This window comes from Stigmatopora nigra, chromosome 15 (assembly GCF_051989575.1).
Source record: "Stigmatopora nigra isolate UIUO_SnigA chromosome 15, RoL_Snig_1.1, whole genome shotgun sequence".
NCBI lineage: Eukaryota > Metazoa > Chordata > Actinopteri > Syngnathiformes > Syngnathidae > Stigmatopora > Stigmatopora nigra.
Genome location: NC_135522.1, coordinates 6,387,727 through 6,410,678, shown reverse-complemented (window position 1 = coordinate 6,410,678; position 22,952 = coordinate 6,387,727). Strand labels below are relative to the sequence as shown.

General features: G+C 38.4%; 1 protein-coding gene and 1 long non-coding RNA gene across 2 annotated transcripts in view; one reads left to right on the top strand and one right to left on the bottom strand.

The window, feature by feature from the left end:
* The window catches only part of LOC144208525 (uncharacterized), a 121,337-nt gene extending 115,680 nt beyond the window's left edge, over positions 1-5,657 (top strand). Inside the window, exons 4-5 of the long non-coding RNA XR_013328890.1 lie at positions 5,223-5,305; positions 5,400-5,657. This is a non-coding gene — a long non-coding RNA (uncharacterized LOC144208525). The remainder of the gene's footprint in view (positions 1-5,222; positions 5,306-5,399) is intronic.
* Positions 1,539-22,484, bottom strand: ngfra (nerve growth factor receptor a (TNFR superfamily, member 16)). Its single transcript, XM_077734423.1, has 6 exons — positions 22,241-22,484; positions 20,518-20,671; positions 15,202-15,564; positions 10,231-10,474; positions 8,020-8,252; positions 1,539-5,448 (listed from the first exon to the last, which is right to left on the bottom strand). The coding sequence occupies exons 1-6, from the start codon at positions 22,295-22,297 to the stop codon at positions 5,396-5,398; spliced, it is 1,104 nt and encodes a 367-aa protein (XP_077590549.1). The 5' UTR covers positions 22,298-22,484; the 3' UTR covers positions 1,539-5,395.
* Positions 22,485-22,952: the final 468 nt, after the last annotated feature.

Sequence of the window (22,952 nt, the reverse complement as noted above, 5' to 3'; positions counted from 1 at the left end):
TCTTGATAATTATAGCGAGCTGTTCTTTTAAAATATGGATATTTATGATCTTGTATTTTTCCAGTCGCACCACCATTTTATGTGCATTCTTGATGTTGTCCTGAAATCTATTCCATTTCTGGAATCTATTTTCATATAGGGTGACTCATATTACATAGCCAAATTTGTTTAATAATAAGTTTTAAAAAAATAAGAGAGAAAATATTAACTCTGACATGTGTTTCCTCTGTGTGTGTCTAGATTTTCACTCCAAATTCTCTAGTTTTCCTTTTCCAGATGACAAAAATCTGAATATACTGCTCTCATTATCATCTATTTAATTAGTATATTGCAGCCTCTAACATGAGATCACTTTTCAATGATGTGATACTCTTTTAATGTACTAATATTGGTTAATATTCTTTATACTGAAATGTCGCTTTGCCTCAGTGTCCATCAATATTTGCATTCTCAAAGGCTAAATCTTTGTAACAGTAGTTACTATCCAAAAGTTAGGAATACTTTGGCAACATATTAGACTTGTGTTCCCAAAAAAGTCATTTTCCTCCACGTCACTCCGCAGACAGGTCAGCATGCTAAATAAAAACACATGTAATTGTTATTTTAAAGCAGTGTGATAGTGCTTAGCACAGCTGGATACCATTGCACTTTTTACTGTTTTTTTTTTTCCTCCAAGCCTGTTTTTTGTCTTGTTTTTCAGTGCATGTTCTCTAAAAGATCTTCTGCAAATATGTTGGTGTTAAGAATGCAAAATACGTCACTATACTGTACTACATTTAGCTCATATTAAGTATATTTGAATGGACCTTAACTACAAACTTGCTCACATTGCATGCACATGTGTAAGGAGCTCGGCTTTTATCTCATTCCAATTTGGGTGTGCCAGAGAAGCAGGTTTCAGCATGTAGGGGACATTTTGGGGACTGGACTAAACATCTGCAACTAAGTAGGTTCAGTGTTACATGTGTGTGGCATCGGGTTTTGCTGACTCAGTTTGATGACGGGCATCTTATTTTATTTCTTAATAATACTTTGAGTATGACATTTTTTAGAGATATCTTTTTTCTAACTATCAAGTTGTCATAGTGAAATTTGTGACATTGTGGTGGTACATTTTTCCTTTTCTGGTGTTGTGCACAGCCTTAATGATTGGTTTGATTATACTGATTCATCAAAATCAGCATTCATGCAACAAATTGGTTGGAATTTCTCATTCGTGTGAGTCAAGTGAATAATCTTGATCTGATTCTAAGTTGTGATTGGTCAAAGTTTGTGTTTTAATTGCAAATTTTGCAACTTTCCCACCAGATATTCTATACCCGGTATCATTTAGTGAACAAAACTGCATTGTTTTGAGAGCTGTTTCTAATATTTTGGGCCTTGACACACGTGGTTGTCATTTTAACTGTGGTTTGGCACGTTGACTTCTCTCCGAGCTTGTGGGAATTTTCCCAAAATGCCAAGAAAAATGCAAGTTTGGTGTTTTCAGCCCATTGTTGGTTTGAATTTTTCTCTTTTGAGGAAAACTTTCAGACTCCTTATGCAAGAAATGTTTCCTTTTTATTTATTCTAGACCATTTCATGAACACACTTTGTACATTTTGTTTTTTTTTTGTATTTTATATCAACTCTAAGAAATTCACATTTACATAAAGCCTTGTACATTATTAGTGTGTCAGTACAGTGACAAATATCCCTTTCTGGTCATTAGAATAGTTATAATACTGTACTATGGTAGACAATCACAGTGAAAAGTCACATGACACGTGTTCTATTTAGACTCCCCGCCATGTAAACAAAATGCACATTCAAAAGCTACAAAAGAAAAAGACAAAGCTCGCAGGCACTGCGGTGCGACTCTTTGAGTGCGATAGTCTAATAAGTGCTTAAAAAAAACAAAAGTGGAACACAAGTGCCAAAACAATCATTCTGTTAATGCACAATAACAATTCAGCCAGTAACATTAGCAATAAACTGAATGTGTGATGTGATTATTGCATTGTTTAGTGGATTTTGAGAGGCTATACAATTTTGATGTGGAGTTTTTACCTAATTGCATCGTTAGGTGAGGATTTAAATTACGTTTCAGTGGCAAGAACTGCAGTATTGTGTCAGATAGATTTTCAGAAAATGTCTCGAATGTGGTAATACCTGCAAAACTGTGGTTTTTAATATTTGAAATGTGTATTATTAGTATTATCCCATACCTTGTGGAATGTGTAAAATGTGGAGTTTGGCACTGAGTGAGACAATGAGAGAAATGCAGGATTTAAATTGGATTTTTTTTACTGTCAAATTTTATGATTTGGTCAGTAATATTGTGGCTTTTCGCTTTTGTAAATCAAAGCATTAGGCAAATAAAATATCTGTCTATTTCTACTTTTCTCTAGAATCTAATGGCAGTAATAGATTGTGTAATATTGTAAACAAAGTATTTCTTGACTTGAATATTTCTTGATTTAACATTTACTGGTTACATATTTCGCATTAATTTGACTAAAAATTGGGGAAGCAGTCAGTCGGTATTAGAAGTCAAAATGTCCCTTATCGGGGCATCCCTGATTGTATCTGACAACCTTTCTATTCCCATATGAAATTAACTTATTCACAAGTCACAAAGCATCTATTTGAAAAGAAAAAAATGTAAAAAAAATGGCCATTGACTGCAACAGATGTCCAATATTTGTCTATTTATATCCATAAAGTTGAGTTTCTTCTGAAAGCATAAGACAACAACATAGTCTTTCCTACTAGTAGCTGTACCTTATTGTTTTACAGTATATTTACTGGCAAGATCACATGAAAATAACTTAACATGTAACTAAATAGAGCAATTGATATTCTTTTGCCTTTCCAAGAATTTTTTTCATCCTGCCGCCATTTCCCTTTTGGCTTCACATTTTAATCCGCCAGCAGCCACAAAGAGAATGTGGTTTATTCCCTGGCTGTCATGGAAAGTGTCTTTTTAAATTCTTCTTTTTTTTTGAGATATGCTTTCCACTCAGCACTGTAACAGCTTCTGCTTGAATGCCACTGCCAGGATGCGGATGAATCACGCCCACACTGCCTCTCGACAGGAGTGTGATTCATATCGGCTCCTCATATGTGTGTGTGTGTGTCCATCTTTGTGTGTGTGTGTGTGTGTGTGTGTGTCGCAGTGTGTGTTAGCCTCCACTCGTCCTCAGCCAAGCATGAATCACCAGTTCATGTAAGGAAATAAAGGAGCAGAAGGTTAATTGTGTGGAAAAAAAACTTGGTCTCCACGTGACCCAGTCAATGACTCACCCTGCTATCTCACTATTTCGAGCTTTCCAGTAGTGCTAGGAAAGTTACTTATTCTACACTAAATGTATGTATTATAATTATGCGTCTGTAAGTATTGTTGTATGCTTTGTAAACTGGTCCGTGGGTGTTGGTATAGATGGCTGGATGGTTTATAAGTACTGTAATTTTAAGACTATGAGACAGTATTTATTTTTCCCCCGATTTTAAGCCGTCGATTTATTTGTTGCTGCTTGTTTGTAGATTCAGGTTATAGAGCTGATGGTTATTTTGTGTAAATTTCACATAATTGATGTTGGCACCAGGGTTTCATAGTCCAGTGTGGTTTATTTATGGGCGAATTTAGTTTTCTTGTAAAATTTGGTGGGTTGAGTGCCTGCGAAAATTACAATAAGTATGCTTGATTTATATGGCAGACTTATATTAAATGACATATAAATAGTATACCAATATACTTAATTTTTGGTATTTTGTCAATTTTAAAGTCAATTTCAAAGGACAAATAACCATTTGAAGTCATATTGGCTCTAATTTGCAGAACTGCCTATAATAAGTATAATCCTTGAAGTGCTATTTTCCTAGGTTCATGCATTTTAAGAAGTTTAAATTTGTTACAATCCTGTGGTAAGTGAAATTAATTTGTTAAGCCTAATTACTTATTTATTCAATTTCTCCTGACATTCCTATCAAAATGTATGCTGATTTAAAATGACTTCAAATTATACATTTTATATATAATATTTAGCAGGCCAACAGAACCAAAAGTATTTTTTCAGCAGTCTAACCTCTCCCGCTATGTTGTAAAATCTTTCAGCGTTAGAAAGGCTTCAACATTAAAGATTTATTTAAAGAGACTAAGCAACTTCAAAAAAACCTATGACATCACCACCAATGAATCAAGTAAGTATAATGATTGACTTGTATGTTATCCAATGATGCTCATTGCCAACTGGAAATTTATGACACTTTAATAAGTGTTATATTACCTCAAAGTTATTCTTCACACCTTACCGAAGCTGAGCTTTTGTTCTTTGATGTTTAAAAGGTATTTATCTACGTCACTGAAGGAGGTCGACATTCAAGATATAAAAGGTTGCCTGTGAAGTGAAGGGCTTTCAAATCAGCATGTCTATACAGTAAATGTCAGCAGCTTCAACACTGAGAAAGTCTCGCACACATACACTCACACACATGGACGGCGTGTGGGTGAAGGTAGGCGCAAGTGAGGGGTAATTGCCACCTCTCTGTAACCATATCTCGCATTAATGGATGTTGCGTTGTTGCTGACCGTCACGCATTTAACGCCTCGTCCCTGTCAGTCATACACAATGGCAGCCACAAATCATGACTAATCTTTGAATAAGGGTGAACTAACAAGTATGTGGGGTTGTTGTTTTTTTCCTAAGTATTATTTTAGCTTTTAATACAGGGTGTTCCAAAATGTTTGACTCCATTGAGGCCAATAATTTTGGCAATTTTCATTGGAATTCAAAAAGTGAGTCTTTGAACGTATTATGTTCACCTTCACTCCGTTTAAAAGTGGAGCAATTCGTTCAGGGTCATTGTTGAGGACACAATTTGTCGAGGTGTTTTTGCCCCCAATGTTTTGGGTCAGCAGAAACCAACCTTGCTGACTCAGCATTGCTAAAAAATGAAACTGGAGCCTTACAGAAAGTCTGAGTGTAGGAAGTTTAGCAGACTTGGTTCCATCACTAGGGAGTTGGGATGTGTAAATTCGCAAAATCAAGAAAATACAAAGCGTGTCTGACGTGAGTCCTAGAATGTGAAGGAAGATGCATTAGTGTGACCTTTCAGGCACCGGTGGCTTTCAAGGCTAATTCTCTGTGGAGTGGGAGAGAGAGAGAAAAAAATGGGAGTTAGTGTGAAAAATGAGCTTGTGGAGTTTTCACTAAGATGCACTTTTTCTTTATCTACTTTAGTCGACAGGCTAAGAGAGTCCAGGCACGTGGTTCTATGAGACTCTGCATGCAGTCATGAAGAGTCATGAAGAGGTCCATCTAAGGTTAGTCTTTGGAACCAAATCCAAGTCTGTGAGGCCCGCGTGCTGCCTTCTTAAATGAGAGAGGCGCATTTTGAGTGGGCTTCTTCATCCTCAGACTTCGGAAGGAGGCAACTGGGGCTCAGATCCGCCGTCGACCCTCACCACTGCAAAGGGAAGAAAAAACACATGTCAGACTCAAACTAGCAAGACATTCATTCATTGTCATTTGATGCGTTATCGCAGCCAACAATGGGAACCAGGTAGGGGACACCCTGAATTGGTGGCCCGCCAATCGCATTGAAAATCTAGTTTCCCTTTTGTGTTCTCCAGTTATGTACTTTTCCTTTTTGATCATTAAAAAAATATTATCATAATCAAACATTGTGATTCTTTGAACTCTCTCATCATTCCTGATGGGAGCGCTGTGCTTTCACTCTAGCTCAAGTGGCATCATTACCCAGACAAGGATGGGAATCCAATGCTCTTTTACCCACAAACCTCTTAACCTGCTTTGCCAACAGTGCGAATTCCATGGCAACGACTTAAGAATGAAAAGGCATTCTTTATTATCAATGCATGCTTTTGCCAAAGAGGAATCACAGAAACCTTTTTTCTGTAGAGCCTGCTTTTGTCTGCTTAACACGTACATTGCCATTCATTCATCAGCACTGTCGACTACACGAGTCCTACTACAGGTCCCTATAGAATTATTGTACATTAATACATTTTCAAAAAGGAGGAAGCTAGCCTACGGTACTATTGAAACGAATACTATTGACAGAATGCAATTTCTACTACAACATTTCGTTCTAGGATGTTAGCGTTGTAAGATCTGCTCTTTGATCGGCAGCCAATAGAAAGAAAAGAAACAGCAATGTGCTACATAACAGAGCTATAACAGAGAGTGAGTCATCGCCTCTGTGTGACTGCATGCTTGCGAGATACAACATTAGGTAGATTTGATTGATAGCCTATAATGAAAGAAAGAATATTTACAGTTAGTGCAATCTAATGGTTATGTCAGATAAGACAATTTTGATTGACCTGAAACGCAGATTCTTTGACATACAGAAGTTGTGTGTATGTGTGCTTTAAGTTGCAAGGGAAAAAATAAGTCACAGGCTAGATGAATTAAAATAAAAAAGACATTAGTATAGCAGATAATAGAGAATTTATCCCAAAAGTGCCTAATGCCACTTTTTTGGCACCAAGTTGAAGTATATTGGAAAGAGAATTGCGCATGGTGCATCACAAACAAACAATATAGCTTTGCATAATGAAAGATGGCCATAATAATCCTAGCACAAAAAGTCGTAAAGGGACTCGCAAAGCAGTTGTATGCATGTTCATGCAATGCAAATATTACACCTCTCAGCAGGAGCCGTGGAATAATTTGTTTCTGGCTATTTGGACTGTTTATTATATTTTAAATGCAGTACAATTTTATAGCGGGCTATATTTTCTGTCAGAAAAATATGTATATTGTTTTTGTTGTTTTTTTGGGTGAGTCTTATCCTATTTAATTTAAAAGTGGTCAAACTATTAGTGACAGTCCTCAGTTTAGATGTTGTATTTCTTTAAGGCGTGAACAAAAAATGGGATTGGGGTGGGCTGTGGCATAATGGGGGTTTGTGTGCCTCATTTTTAAAAGAATCACCTCGCTTGGCTCTGTGCCTTCACATCCATATTGACTGGATTTAAAATTTAAACAAGACTCTCAACGCACTCAAGCTGGCACGTCCCTGTCCTACATTTGACCTGCTGCACACAAAACACAGTCAGCATTTGCTTTAAAAGCTGTCACTATTGCAACTAAAAACTAGAACAATCAATTAAGATTTGATTGATTGATGGATGGCATGTTTTCGGGCAAATGTATTTTTTAACTACTAAGCCAAAATGGATCCTAAAATTTGATAGACACCAGGCCAGGAATATAAAGATGGAGTGCTTGTGTGAACTAATATAATGCAAATATAGAATTAAATAAAATCAATAGTTAGAGAACCTGACTTTCAGGTTCAATGGGAACAGTAATATTGATCTTTTCTATTTTTGCCAACGCATTTAAAGTTTAGTTGGGGCAGTTCTCAGGACAATTTCAAGGTCAATTAAGTCAGTTAATGTGGATCTGTGAAAGGCTTTGTTGATGTTCCTGACACAAAATGTCTGTTTCCATTCATGGCTTGAGACAAGCAAAAATCGACATCATCTTCATTGTCTTCGTAAGGTTTGGAATTGTAAATTTGAAGCAACAAAAGTTAGACAGTTTCAGAGAACTTCTCGTTTTAGATAGGGGCGGCCTAGACTGATTGATCACTTTCAATTTCACCCTTGCTGTTTCAGGACAGGACACCTGCAGTAGTGACACAGTAATTTGTATTTCTCTGTCTATCTTTTTAAAAGCTCATTTTAAAGGAATGAGCCTGAGCACAGAAAAATCTTGTTGCCAAAATGCTTAAAGACTGTAACAGAACCACTTTGACCAGTTTTATGCATCTAATAGTAGGAAGGGAAATGGATTTTTAAATATTACTATTACCGGGTCACCTGATTTTGATGATCTGCCTAAACCGAGACGTCAATCGCACATACTACATATTTTGGAGAATTCTGACACCATAGTGAAAAGCCCAAAGAACTGTTCATCACCCTCTAACCAAAGGTTGCCCATCCCCGGTTGGTTAATTGGCGAATGATTGGATGTCGTGACAGACGGACGGGCAGCCACTTACCTATCTTTTCTTGTGTGCGTGACCGTGGTGGCTGAGCCTGAACGTTGGCCTGTGCTTGTTGCTGCTGTTCCTGTAGACTCTGACTGTCCACCGAGATTCCACTGTCACTGTGGAGCTTGTCTCCCTCCGGCGTAACGGTCTGGTTGTTTGTCGCAGACGCCGCCGCTGCTGCCGCCGCCGCCGCAGCGGCACGGTTGTTAGCGTCCTGTTTGTTCTGCTTGCAGCTGTTCCACCTGTGGAGAGCACAGGCAGTCAGGGCTAGTAACATTTTATTCACTAAAGGATCTCTGGCTTGATCTATTAATGTGGCTTGAAAACATACTAAAGTTGGTGGTTTTGACCTGTCATCTCAAGCCTAAATTGAGTTTGAATTCCTAAGCCTTGTCTTTTAATGGCAATAGTAATATTGTGGTCCTAGATTGAAACCTCAGAGAAGGCTTGAATCTATTTTATCAATGGTTTCATTTTTATTAAATAGAGACATAATGGAATATATTATAGAAGGTTTGACTGAAACTAGTGTCTGAAAAACAAAGCTAATTCTAATATAACAATAAGAAATATATACTATAGACACACTCACACCGGTGGGCCGGTGGATTAGTGGTTAGCGCTTTGGCCTCACAATTCTGGGATCGAGTGTTTGATCCCGGGGGTGCATGGGTTTTCCCTGCGTACTCCAGTTTCCTCCCACATTGTAAATTGCCCTTAGGTTTAAGTGTGAGTGTTAGTTGTTGTCCACCAAATGTCTGGCCACCAATTATGGGTGTCCATAGTAGACTGGGACAAGCTCCGGCACCCCACGACCTTGTGAGGATAAGCAGTTCAGAAAATGAATATACTATACACATGCTTGTTTAGCTGGACGTTATCATCAACTGAGACAAACGTGTTTACAAACCTGTTTCCTTCAATTTAACTCACCATGGCAACCATTACATTTTTTCCCTGCATCTTATGGCCTCATTCTTACAGAAAAAAACAGGCCAATCTGGTGTTGATGTTATTATGGCGACAATGATGCTGTTTACATATGATTTTAACATGTTTTCCTGAAGCCATTTGTTTTCCTTGGCTTGTTTACACAGAAAGAAAATACAAACCAGTGTGTGTTAGAGTGGTCATGAGTTAATGTGAGAATTTAAACATTTACAACATTCGCATGTGTGTGTTTGTGTGTCCGTTCACATCTGTGTTTCTTTACGAGGCCTCTGCTGTAAAATTAACTAGCATAAACATTTGATATCCATTGCTTATATACATGTAGAAAATCCCTCTTGAGGGACATGCATCGTTATCATGAGCTTTTCTGTGTGTTTGTGCATCTCCCTCATAAAAGTGCTGCTTGAGTTTCCCTGGTTGGCACTTAATAAAAAATAAGAATAAAACATAAATCAATGTTTATAAGAGCCTGTGTGTGTATAAGCATGTGTAATTGACTTTGTATGTGTGTGTTTGTGACCTCTAATGTATCTAGCACTGTTGCTTTTTTGCTCTAAAAGGGTTGTTTGTTTTAGTGGGTCAGAGCCTCCGGCCCTTGGATGCATTAGTCACCTTAAAACTATAATTGTGTCATCTTTTATATTGCACTTTTATTCTTCTTGTTCTGTGTCTTGCAACCATATCTTGAAATCTGAAAGGCTGCTCTAACTTGAAAATTCTCCAAATGGATTTGAAAGTCTATTTAAGAATATTACATTCGCTTAGGCTTACTTTGAATACTAATTTTTAACCTAAGACTTTAACACGCTAATAATAGAAGTGTGATTTTAAACATTTATCCTGTCATTAAACCTTAATCTAGACTACTTTAAGACTAGAGTACAATGTCAAAAGCCCATAATTCCAATCCCTAAAATCGTGTGTCAAACCTTAACTCTAAACTCAAAAAGCCTAACCTGATTTTAAAACCTTATATTATAACGTTAAGTCAATCCCAACCCTTTACCTAGAAACAAAAAACCTTTTTAAGAGACCAGCCTTGTATCAAAATCCTACTTTGAAATAGTAATCCGGTCTTGAACCCTCTAATCTTGGCTTCAAACCTCAGTTTGAAACCTCATCCTCTCTAATGCATCTTGCTCTTTACGTTTGCATAAAAGGTCGTCGGCACTTGTAGGTCAGAGCCTCCAGGCCGAGGCCACGCGAACCACACTCACGCCTTCTTTTGTCCCTACTGTTCTTGGGCTCTCCTTTCGACACGAAACTGACCTCTTAAAGGCAATGTAAGCCGCCAGGCCCACCACCACGGCAGCCAGGATGGAGCAGTAAATAGGGATGAGGTTCTCGTTGAAGCCGTGGCCCAAGAAACGTGGCGAACCGGGGGCAGGCGTGGTAGTCTCGTCATCCGGACCCGGACCCTCGGAACCGTCGGGGAGGAAGTAGTTGGTGAAAGTGGGTGAAGTCGGTTCTGTTTCAGTGGATGTGGATGGGAAATAAGTGGGTAGCAGGGGATCTGAGGGAGAGAAGAGCACAGCAAGGAGATTTTCAGTGGACTTTAGATGGAAGTAGATTGGGGGGAAATCGTTTAACAGTTGCTTAACATGGGTTAGTTAGTTAGTAACCTGTAACACCTTAAATGTGTTACTTTGATTGGAACTTCTTGAGAAAAATCATTGCACATGGTATTTCTGACATACTATATGAATCCAAATACGGTGTTTATGTGAGAAAATATGGTAGTTGATTAAAAGGAGCATAATAAAAAGTGTTTATTGTACAAAAAAAACATTCATACCATACTTACATTTAAACTAAACCTACTTGTTTGTGATTTATATTGAAGATTGTTTTGCATTAAATAAAACACAGTTAAAAAAAATTCTGTATAAAAGATTATGATAAAAGAAGATGGAGAGATTATGGGGCTACTCTTAATTATCCACAAAAACTATAGTTCAGCACTAAAATGAAAGATTCAAAACTCAAAATCCCATTTACATTTGAAATACAGAAAACATACTGGGAGCAAATAAAACCCCTCCTAGTTTTATATGAAAACTCTCATTTCTGTTAGTTTTGCCGAGTTAGTTAGCCCATTAGTCAACTGCAGTTGTGTTATAATTTGTCTTTAGGGACAGCTTAGCTTATTGCCCAAAAGAAACAAAACAGCATCAAATTCTGCCTGGCAACCATTGGCTGTGTGCTGAATAATGGCTGCAATCAAAATGCTCTTGTGATGAGATCTTTTCCTTTTTTTTGTCGCAGATGTTTTGAAGTTCTGCCTGTAATGTTGCACAAAGGAACTGTTTCTCAGAGATCCCTCTCAGGCCCCCCAACATTGCAATCCGAATCAGGACCGTACGGACTAATGGATCAGGATAGGGTAGGGTGTCTGGAATAGGGCATGAGCATGGTCCAGGGAATGTCTGGTTCCTGTCACCCAGTTAATGATCGGTCGTACTTTCCTTCGTTCCCGCAGCACAATGAACGCTGCGGGCGTCCACCATTAAAGTCCAGTGTGGTGAAGCTGTCAGGCTTGCTCCTGATTCCTTTCCCCCGAGGGCTCGGGTCTGCCTGAACCCTCGAGTGTGAAAGCATTAAAGAAAAGGAGGGTTGGTGGGGGACTGCTCCTCATTAGCCCCAAGCCGGAACGCTAGGGATTAACCCTGTGAAACCTCCCATGAGTTCTTCAAAGAAAAAGACGGCAACTTTCCAAACCATGTTTTAACAATGTGTGATTTTTTTTTTTTTTGCTTTGGATCAGTTACAGAAGACACGCAACACATTTGCATCCCAATTTCCTACATTCATCCCATGAGGTTTGCAACTTCTAGTTTGCAATAAATCAAGATGAAATACTTTATTTCCAATTTCACGTTCTTTGGCAGTTACATTTGAAGTGACATTGCCAAAGACTTGCCAAGTATCTTAATGGAAACGCTTATTTTTCTTGACTGTTAATTACTTTGATTAGTTTCACTACTCTTCTTTGCGTGTCCAATTTTGATCATTAGAATGCAGTATTAAAACCCAAACATCAGCAAAACTAGAATAAAAGACACCAATTGCTATACAAGTACAAATATAATGGCCTAAATAGGATTACGTAAAAGTAGTTACACCCGTTATTTGTTAACTCATTGCATTGAATGAGTTTATGCTGATACAATGCTTATATTTACGTGTCTTTGATGGTGTTAGATGTCCAATCTTTTGACTGCGAGCATCTTTCCTAGTTTACATGGGTTTGTCAATAGCAGTCAATGAGTAAATACTACTAGCTACTTTTACGTACCCCGTTAATCAGATCCCCATTTCCTACAAGAACCCATATTTTTACGATGTGTCATTTGCTGAGCACGCAAACATCGCCATACAATGTGCGGCCCACTTTGAAGTGTTCCCAAACATCTCATGCGTCCTCTTCTGTTTCCATTTTGTAATTGAATTGCTGTGTTGTTTACACACAGACTCTGGCTGCAGGCCTGTGCTGTATATCAAGCAACAAAAAGAAAAAGAAGACACCCACACTGCCGGGTGATGACGGGGCATTCCTGCTTGCACGCCGTATTGCTTTACAGAATGGGTAGAAAATATCTTTGGCAGACAGTGAGGCATCATACACGGGTCTGTTTCAAGCTATTAATTGCCCACCCTCCAAAAAAAAGGAAAAACATCACGTAGGGTGCGTTTCATGACCTTTCCTCCAGGCATCGTCAAGTTTCTTGTACTCGGCCCATGCATCATACCGCTAATTCGCATCCGGCTAACCTTATTAACGCAGTAACCAAAGCTGGCAAATGGAATAAAAAAAAGGCGTGTTAATGTTAACGTTCCTATTAATGTCTTTCTGAATCCATGCAACTCACCCATACATTGGTATTTAAAGTTGACCATGCATGTGGTTAAAAAAAATTGCAACTTAAATCAAGTTTACGCAGTATAAATGTAGTGAATTTATTATAACTCCCTCCCAGAAATACCTTTGTTAATTACTCTAACCCAAAAACATGGCCATATCCCTCAGTAAAGCTACAATTTGGGTTCATCTATTAGTTGGGCTTCTGCTGGATCAGGAAATAGCCCATTGAGCCGTATATCTGAGCAGGGTGTGGACCTGAGAACGTCTTGTGGCAGGCCAAACAATGACGTCTTTATATGGCCCCCTCGAGAACACTCTTTCCTCTGTGGCGGCGACGCCTTATCCGACGCATCCCTCCTTCCTTTCCAAAGGAAGGGTTAGGAAAGCAGACAGAAGAGGGGAGTGTTGATGAACAGAGGAGCTGCTATCCAGCTTTCTAATTAGCTGAAAACGTGCAATGGGCGCTGGCTGAGAGGAGGGAAAGTGATAGGAAGGATAAAGTTGTAGAGGACAGACAGCACCTGCTGACTGACTGTGTGACTACATTGATGCTCTGGTCCTAATTTTATTGAAGTTAAATCTGTGCCAGTGGAAAAGTGGTTAGGGGGTTGGCCTTGCAGTTCTGAATTCAAGGGTTCAATCCCTAAGGTAGATGAGAAGTAGAATTTAAATTCATTATTAAGATTTTTCTGTGTATCTTGTATATTTGCTTTCCATTGATGGTCGGTTATCATTTTGAAGTCACTTGTTGTAGCATTTGAGAGCAACTTTAAAGTCAAATTGCCTGTAAATAAGGATTATTATGTGAAATGCTTTGCAATTTGCTTCCAAATTGATGGTCTGTTGTCATTTTAAAGTCACTTTTTGTCGCATTTAAAGTCAAATATCTTGCAAATAAGGATTATTTTGTGTTTGTCTTATTTGTCCCTGCTGCGATCAAAATGAAGCTTTGGTATTTTGAACAGCTCCGAAACAAAGAGAGCAAGAGCAATATTTTCTGAATAGGAGAAGGATTACAATGCAGAAGCAGCAGGTGTGGTATTCACTCACTTGTGATGAGTTTAATGGAACGTCATTGAGTTTAAATACATTCGCCAGGAGGAAGCATCTGTGTTATTGATTTTAGATGCTGATAAATATAGAAGCCTGTGGGACAGAAATGTGTGTGTGCGTGTGTGTGTGTGCAAATGAGACATTTCATGGAGGTCACTTGGCGAAACCTGAGCCTTGTCATAGGAATCTCTTGACTTTGATTAATCTATAATCATCATCTGAAATTGCTACACTCTTGTGTTCACATTACTTTTGTGTCCTCCTTTACCATGCGATGTCATTCATGAACAGATTTATTTATCATTATTGTACTTATAGGAAGATGTATTCTTTAAGAAAGATTTTTTCTAGATATGAGCTGATCTTGAAAGAATATGTAGAAGTGGAAAGACTATTTTGTTTAAGGTGTGTTTGGATGTAAGTTAAAAATGGAAGGCAACTGAGAAAATTGAAAAAGATTCTAGCAGAAGAGATTTGAACGTCGCCATATGAATATTTAATAGGTTTTCTGCATTGAGGGCAGCTGTTGTCGTCGCTTTAGCATGAAAGAGGTCAAAGAGGAGGGGAAGAAATGAACATGATGTCTCTCACAAAAAGAAGTGTGTAGTGGAAGTTGTAAATTACCAAGTCCTGCCCGCGGGCATCAGTTCAAACACCATCAGAGAGCTTCAAAGTGGACACACTGAAGTTGGGATGACGACATTGCAAAGCTCTTTCTGATTAAAACGATCGTCATTGGAATACTTTGATACCTTGACTTACATAGGATTTTTCTCTCTTTTTTGCTTAGTGCAAATCATTAGGGAGTGCTTTGTGTCCGAAAAACGGCTACTCGTAAATTAAGCCAATGTCTGTTGAAAGGCAATTCAGTAGCATGGTGGTTTAAGAGATTTAGAATGTCTTATCCAAGTGTTTGAAAAGGGTCTTCCTATAGTACAGGGGTAAAGAACCTATGGCTTGGGAGCCACAACGTCGCCAAAGGAATTCAGAGACTTTTTGTACTTTAAAACTGATAAAAATGACTACAACATTTTATGTATTTTGACTTTTAAATTGTGAGTATGGCTCGTAAGGAATAACATTTGAAAATAGGAATAGTTTCTTTCAAAAAGGTTCCCGACCCCAGCTATAGTAGTAGCTATAGTAGTACCATGTTTGTTTAATTAGGTCAGTTAAATGCAAAAAAAAAATGAGGATTATTTGTAATTAATTTCATTTTTCTTTCAATGCAATGTTGAAACGTGAGAGAGAGATTCCTAATCGAAGCTTTTAGGTTTGAATCTCAAGGTTTTTCTCATTTAGTACAAAAGTGTAAAGCTACTCACTGTGGCAGACTGAGTCACTGACAGGCATGCAGTGGGCCAGCTGGATCTCGGTCTCGTCATCACAAATGGTGCAGGGCAGGCATGGGTCCAGCGAGCTGTCTCGGTCCGAGAATGTAAAGTCTACGCATTCCTCGCACACCGTGTCGTGGTCGTGCTCGCAGTGGGCAAATACGCCCTCGCCGGCCGGGCACACGGTGCAGGGCTCGCAGCTTCCCGACAATGAATCGAAGTAGAAGTTGTAGCGGCAAACGCAGATGGCGTCGTTGGAGTCGGTGCACGGGGTCTCCATTCGCATTAGGCCCGTGCACTCGGTGCAAGGTCGGCACTGCTCGGTGTGGCTGTAGTTCTCGGAGAAAGTCTCACCTGCAGATAGGGATGGAGAGCACAGGAATATGAGGAAAAAACTGAAACATTTTGTCACGGAACAAATGATCTCCAGGGACAGAATTGGGAAAAAGACATTGTAACATCTAACTCGATTTCATTTAAGTACCTGAAAGTTTTTTGCAGGGATACCCTTGAACTTGAAAATCCAATGCATAAATAACAAAATAATATAAAATCAGGACACTAAAACGATACTTTTTTTAACTGAGTGTATGAAGTCAGTTTTAATTGTAAGATGTGCACTTTTTTTCTATTTATATATAGTAAAGGTATTTTGAAATTTTTATTCTGTGATATATTTTGATATTACATTGCACAATTCTCGTATTTTTGGACTAAACTTTGTTGGCACATAAAAAAAATTGAGAAAAAATATAATGTAACCCATATATCATTCAAACATAACAGTTTACTTTTAGGGCTGAATGAGATTTCATAAATAAATTGACATAAATGTACTTTTGTCCAATTTGACCTACAAAAATCATCTTTAAGTGTAGTAGAATGTGTAGTATGGATTTTTTAATTTCCCATTTGAGCATGGGGAATATTTCCAACCCCTTTCCAACTAGGTCAATGTTGGGGTTTTGAATATCGAACAAAAATAACACGGCACCTGTCTGTTTTGGGATGTTTAAATGCTACTTGTGCTGCTTATCTTCCTGCAGTGGAGTAAATCATTGGCAGCCTGAACTGGCGTGGATGTAACTGTAGTAAGTAGTAAGATGATGTGTGAATGTGTCAGAGTGCACATGGGAGTGTCATGTTGATTCACAGCAGTTTAAGAGCTGTGAATATCCCAATGCACCTTTCTTGTCTGGCTATGTTTTAAGTACGTGTATCAAATCCAACCTGGGCTGGCACCACCAACACCTTGTGAACAGCAGGGATGTTTTAAAGGCTGCTTTGATTTTGCACGCCCGGTTCGGTAAGAATAAAGGGGGAAAGATTTAGTCATGAATGTTGAAGTCAAAGTAGTCAGAAAGCAAGGTGGTCCAAGATCAACAATTAAAAAGGTGTTGTTGTTTTTTTAGACAAAAAGACCACACATTGATGTCGACAAGTGATATAGAATGGTGAATGCAATGTATTGGGGTCAAGTGGGGGGTTGTACTGACTGGCCTCTCTCAACATATCCTATATATCATATCAGAATGCCATTTGTGTCATCAATAATGCAATGCTGAGGAGTATCCCAATTTAGTAGTGGAAGCTTGTATCCTCTGCTGCACAAAAAAAGTACTTTAGTCCTATTATACACTCCCAATCTGCCCTAAAAAGTGGTGTAAATCTATGGTATATTCAGTACAATTTTTCACAGCATTATATTTATCATAATTGGTTATGTTTTTCCTTTTTTGGGAGGAGGGGGACTAAGCAAGTAATCTTTCAAGGGACTCTAGTCACTACAATGGACTCTAATCCTATCCCTAACTTTTTAAAGTGACTGTTTTTGGTCTTTTAAAAAAAGCAGGATGGGAGGGTTATATACTTTTTGATATTTAAGACCCTTAACTCTAAAAATATGTACATTTGCCTTGCAAAACAATTGCCTGCTGTCATGAAATGGCCTGCTGGTGCACAATTGGGGCTTTTAATGAAAAGTAAGCATACAAATCACAAATACTGTGAGGAATATTAACCAAATTAAAAACTAAACATGAGAAATCCACATTGATAAACAAGCAAATATTACTTACGGGAAGCAGGAAATTATTCTCCCACAAAGATGTACAAAAACACATGGTGCAAACAAACATTGCTGGCAATCAGAATCACCTGGGTGTCACACAAGCAAAGAAAGGAGAGCCAAAAGGGACAAAACTGCAAAAGCATGCAAATCATGCAAACAGCACACAAACAGGAAAACACATCCACAAAACATTAGCTATATTTGATGAGCAATTTAATAACTTAATAATATTAATAATGGATTGAGTAAAGGATTTACAAGCTTTCACTAGTTAAATTTTCCATCTTTTGATGTACTAAATGTCTCTGAATTCTTTTAACAACACTGTTATGCAGTTAATAATTCATAAAAATATGCATGCAGAAAAGTCTAATGAAATAAAATAATATTTAAGGGACGCTAGAGGTAGTGTCATCGCCATAGTCCTGAGGTGACGTTCCTAATGGTGCATTCGGGACTCTGCTCTGTCACCAGTGCTTTAAATACATATTTTACCTCACAGTTTAGCAAAGAGCCACATAGGGCTTCCGAGCCATGGGTTCCCTACCCCTGTTTTAGTTCAACTTAGTCTTTAATAACTCTAGAAGTGTAGTCTTAAAGACTGGTGGGCACTTTTAGGGTCTATCAGGATGTTAAAAGTGGCGTATGACTTTAAAAATAGAGAAAAGTTGACTTAAAAAGACACGGGATGTGAAGAGAATTTTCTGTGCAGGAAAAGAGAATATCATCATTCCAGGATTTAAAAAAAATAAATTATAGTGTTCATACAAGGAAATCTGGGAGTAAAGAATGTAACAATGGGTTACTTCCACCTGCCAAGGTGTGGTAGGATGTAGTGGGAAGACAAGTGGATTGGGAATTTCCCATGTTTCCGTGACCTTTCCCCTTCCAGCCTGCAATTCTCTTCCAATTGGCTCTTAATCACAACACTGACCTGTCAGCTTTTTGAGGAGGATCTATGGTTCGAGACCCGAGAGAACGCGAGGAGACAGCTAATTAATATTTCAACACTGCTGACTCTGGCTCGAGTGGAGAGGTGGAGCGGTATTCACGTAGGGGGGTGTGGGCTGTCTCGCGGGGGTTACACCGAGAGGAAGTGGGAACAAAATGGCGCTGCGGTAACTAAAGATTGGCTGCCGAACAGGAAATTTTGCACTTTGCAAATCATCAATGATTCAGTCGAGTATTTCAGCCGCACGCGCAGGTGAGTCGGGCCGGGCCGCATTTAAGCCCACCGCTCGCCACACGTGTCGCAGGAAATTAGAAGTAGCCTCTCAAGGGCCGCGCAGATGTAAGTACACATCGGCTGGAAATAATTGTTCCTGATAAGCATGGCGAAGGCGTTTAATTAGTGGCAGGCGGATGGCTAAACTGCATTGGTGTAACAGTATGCATGATGAATGAGGAGATTGAGCCCTCAGGTGCGCTGATTCCTAATACCAATTTAACTGACAGTATAGTTGGTTGAGTCATCACAACTGGGGTGAAAGAGGTGAAGGGGCTTTCTGCATAGAGAAATAAAAAAATGGAGCGTTGACAGAAGTGCGAGGGAGGATGGCGAATTCGGAAAACAATTGGGAAAAGGCGCGTGAATAAACATAAAATAATTGACTGTAATTTACGAGTGCAAAGCGGGAGAATATGATACGCGTGCGATTTTAAAACAAAGGGCAGGCTGTTCAAGTTCATGAATGTTTTACAGTTGAGAGAGATAGCTCCATCTTTGTTAAGACTCCCTTGAGCAATAAAGTATAAGAGAATTGACAGTACAGATCAATTGGGGATTATGATGGAGATTGTCCAAAATGGAGAAGTAGGTGGGATACACATAAGTGATGTCCCGATTTGATATGGATATTTTTGGAATATTGGATATGTTTGCAAGATTAAATATGATCAGGTAGTTATTGCATGTTTTCAGTAGTGTTGTTTTTTGGGTGTAAATTAAACCACAAGCCAAATGTATATATAATACGTATCAATAACAATATTATTATATAAGGAAATAAATTAGGAATATTTGAGAGGCTATTGGCAATACTTAACCACAAAGCTTTTTTACCATGCCAAATAAGTATTACAAATATAAGAGACAATATGATAATCAGTGTACTTTTGGAAAATTTTTCTGTTTTAACCGCATTGCATAATTTCCCCTTAAAATGGTCATCATCTTTTATTTTATAAGTTGGAAAAATGCTTTATATTTTCTCTGCGAACTTCAATGTTTTGCACTTCTCTGGATACATTTAATTCATTTTTATCCCCAGTCTGTGTTTAGTTTGGCTAAACTTTTCGCAAGATGTCAGCCAAACTCTGAGAAAAACTGGTTTCGTCATAATTCAGCATGGAATTTACAAGTCAACTTTGTCAAAAGAAAAACATTGCTGGGAATTGTGTCAAATCCCATGTGGAAATATGAGAAATATAGTTTTTTTCTTATAAATTCAGACACTGGGACGTTAGTACGTAGTGTTTTGGCAAAAAAAAAAAAAGAAATATTTGACTATGATCCAGGAACTGAGACAACAAAATTGATTGGGTTGGTTCAAAATCATAAGTCACATGAAGAATAACTGCTCTATTTTTATTGTTACAAATTAATTTGGAACTGCAACACTTTTAAGAGCCAAAAAAGAGCAAAATGAACTATAGTAGTTATATTTTTGTCTATGTGCAATTTTACTCATTTGTATTATTTTTTTAACCTCTTGATTATTTGTTTTTAATCCCTTTTATGAAAGTTAAGAACGTGTGAATCACCTTTATGTCATATTGCGGTCACTCAAGTTAAGAATGTGTGCTTTATTTCTTTTAAAGTGATTAAATTGTAACTTTTACCATGACTAATGGAGGATTTATGACAGCTTTTGTCCATACAGACGACCAAGGTGGTACATGTAATAGCCCTTCTGTTAAACTAGGGCTCAAATTTACCCTTTTTAAAGTTGAAAGGGGATTCAATTGACCCATTTCCTGATAAATCATTCAAGGTGAAATGAACTGAACTGGAGGTCAACCATACATACACAAAAAAAAACTTCAATTGGCTTCCTTTTGTAGTACGATGTCCCAATAATTTGTCCACAATATTTTTGACACTCGAAGTAAGTCTAGTTGACATTTATTTAAGTTATATCTGGAAAAATCATTTTCGTTTTAGTTGAAACTTTCTTAAATCTGTATGAAAATATGCAAAATGTGTAGATATTTAGCCCTTATCAAATACAACTTACTGTCGAGACACTGTGCGCACACAGTCTGCTTGGCGCCGCAAGGCCTGACCACGCCCTCGCCGGGCGGGCACTCCTGGCAGCACTCTCCATCTTTGGTAAACTGGCCCGAGTCGCATGGCACCGCACGCTCACTCTTGGACGCTGCCGACGCCACCTTGAGGCAAGACGCACACGACAATAAAACGTCATAAATCCCGAACCGTCAAAACAAGCCTTAAGTGCAAGCACAGACTTTTTGGTGACATTCAAGCAGTGATTGGGACGATTGCACAAGAATAGCAGAAAAATGAACAACAACAAAAAAGCCTAAAGGCTACAAAAATGCAAAAATTGTGTGGGTGTTGAAATACCCATAACCATCTGAAAGCCAGGGTTTGTGGGTGTTAAACAGGACAATCTGGTCCCGCATCCATTCCATTGTGTTTGTTAAATAAACCCACATTTATTTAGGTTTGTCTGTTCTGTTTTTGGGAACTCACAAAGCCTGAGGCCTTGCGGAACTTTGCTTCCTTCCATTGTGACATTTTCTCTGTGATCCATTTGGGCTTAGAGTCTGCTTGTCTTGCATTCACCCGGATTTCATGCTCACTTAATGCAACGAGCAGGTGGGTTGGAGGGGGGGGGGGGCAATGCGGTTTCTTCCTAAATTGAATCTGTGGCCGCCCTTTCGGCCAGCTGTCATTGCACAGCTGGTTGGCAACGCGGCCGCGGCGATTCCGCCAACCGCTCGCTGCGCTCTTGCCTCGTTTTCATTCAAAAAGTCCTCCAATTGCAACTCTGTCAAGTTTCCAGCCGCAATGGGCTGCCAAACTTAAACTAAAACCACTTGCTCTGTGACTAAAGAGGAGGCTATGATGATTGTCTTAGTTTTTGAATGAAAATGAACCCCCCTAAAAAAAATACTTTATTCCAATCATCGTAAATGACACATGGAATATAGACTACATATTTTACGTTTAAATCACTCAACAAAGATTTCAATCTGACTTAAATCCAGCCAATACTTTTTTCCAAATTTAACAAAGCTATATATTAGATATGCATATAACTTTTATAAAAACCCAATAGAAGCTAATTATAAATGAATCAACAAGTATGACTCCCAATTTTTTGAGAAACTTGAAGCCTGCGACATATTGTTTGGGGAAACAGTGTTTCATCATCATATACAAAAAAAATTACTATTAAAAAAAAAAGTGTCCAACCAACCTAAATTCACGATTTGGAAGGAAAACTAGAAGCCTGAAAAAAACCCACAAAGGCCTGAGGACATGCACAGTCTACAAAGGCCATACATAGCCTGCGACATGCTAACCACTTATCTACTGTCCCATGTGCACAAAAATATATCCTCAAATATATGTACATTGCATATACTTTAGGTAGTAGATACTGTGTAACATGATGAGATTAATAGGGAAGAACATGGGAAAATCCACTTTTGACCCCAATGATAAAGTTTGGGTCACCGTTCATAAAATTGGAATTCATACACTTTTTAAAATAGATCACATCTTCCCAAAACATCTATATATTCCACACATTTAAAATTGATCTGGACCCTGCATGCCAGGACCCATTTTGGCCCCCTGATACCTAATAGTCCATAACCCATTGGACATGCATGCTTTTTAATTAACCTGCCATTTTTTTATTTCATGCAACTGGCAAAGAAGTCCTTCCAACTCCAAAATTCCAAAATAAAAAGTATCAAGGTACTTACCAGAACGTAAATGATCACTATTGTGGGTAAATAAGTCATCCTCTTTGAATGTTTCATCCAAAAAAAAAACTACGAGAAGTGTATATGTATTCTTATTTTCATCCCAATTGAATTTTCTCCTTTTCTCTTCAAGTCAGCGAGTCCACTGCAGCATCAAGAAGAAGAAAATTAAGAAGAAGAGATGAAGGAGGAGGAGGAGGAGGAGCAGGAGCAGAGTGTCCTGTCCGAAATGAAGCTCGGATGCAAGTGCAATGCAGAGGAAGAAGAGGAGAAGTGAGTCTCTCTCTTACTCTCCCTTTCTCTCCCCCCTCGTTTTGCAACTCTCCCTCCCTTGCAGGTGCACAGCAGAGAGGTAATAAAGACGCGCTGCAGTCACGACGCGCACACGGTTTAAGCAAAAATGAGGAGAAAATCACATTTATTATGTTCCGTTACTTTCTATGACATCACATGATTGTTACTAATTTGTGCATTAGAGGTGGTTCTTCATTCCAATAACTACATGGAAATTTGAATGATATAGAGTCAAACCTAGATGTAATATATAGTTTTATATATATGCAGAAATATATTCAGATTATTTTTTTTACCATTGCATACAGATGGCTGGGCTCCATTTGGTCTACATATTCTGCATAGTTGAGTTCATCAATGATTTATGCATGTCTCAGTACTGTGATAAGCCACAAGGCGGAGACAGATATGTTTCAAC

Bases quoted from the DNA above. Each gene is read 5' to 3' on its own strand.
- ngfra (XM_077734423.1), bottom strand. From the start codon at position 22,297: ATGAAACATTCAAAGAGGATGACTTATTTACCCACAATAGTGATCATT. The intron at 20,672-22,240 runs GTAAGTACCTTG...TCTTGCCTCAAG, and splicing joins TAGTGATCATTTACGTTCTG to GTGGCGTCGGCAGCGTCCAA. The intron at 10,475-15,201 runs GTGAGTAGCTTT...TCTCTCCCTCAG, and splicing joins CAGTGACTCAGTCTGCCACA to ATCCCCTGCTACCCACTTAT.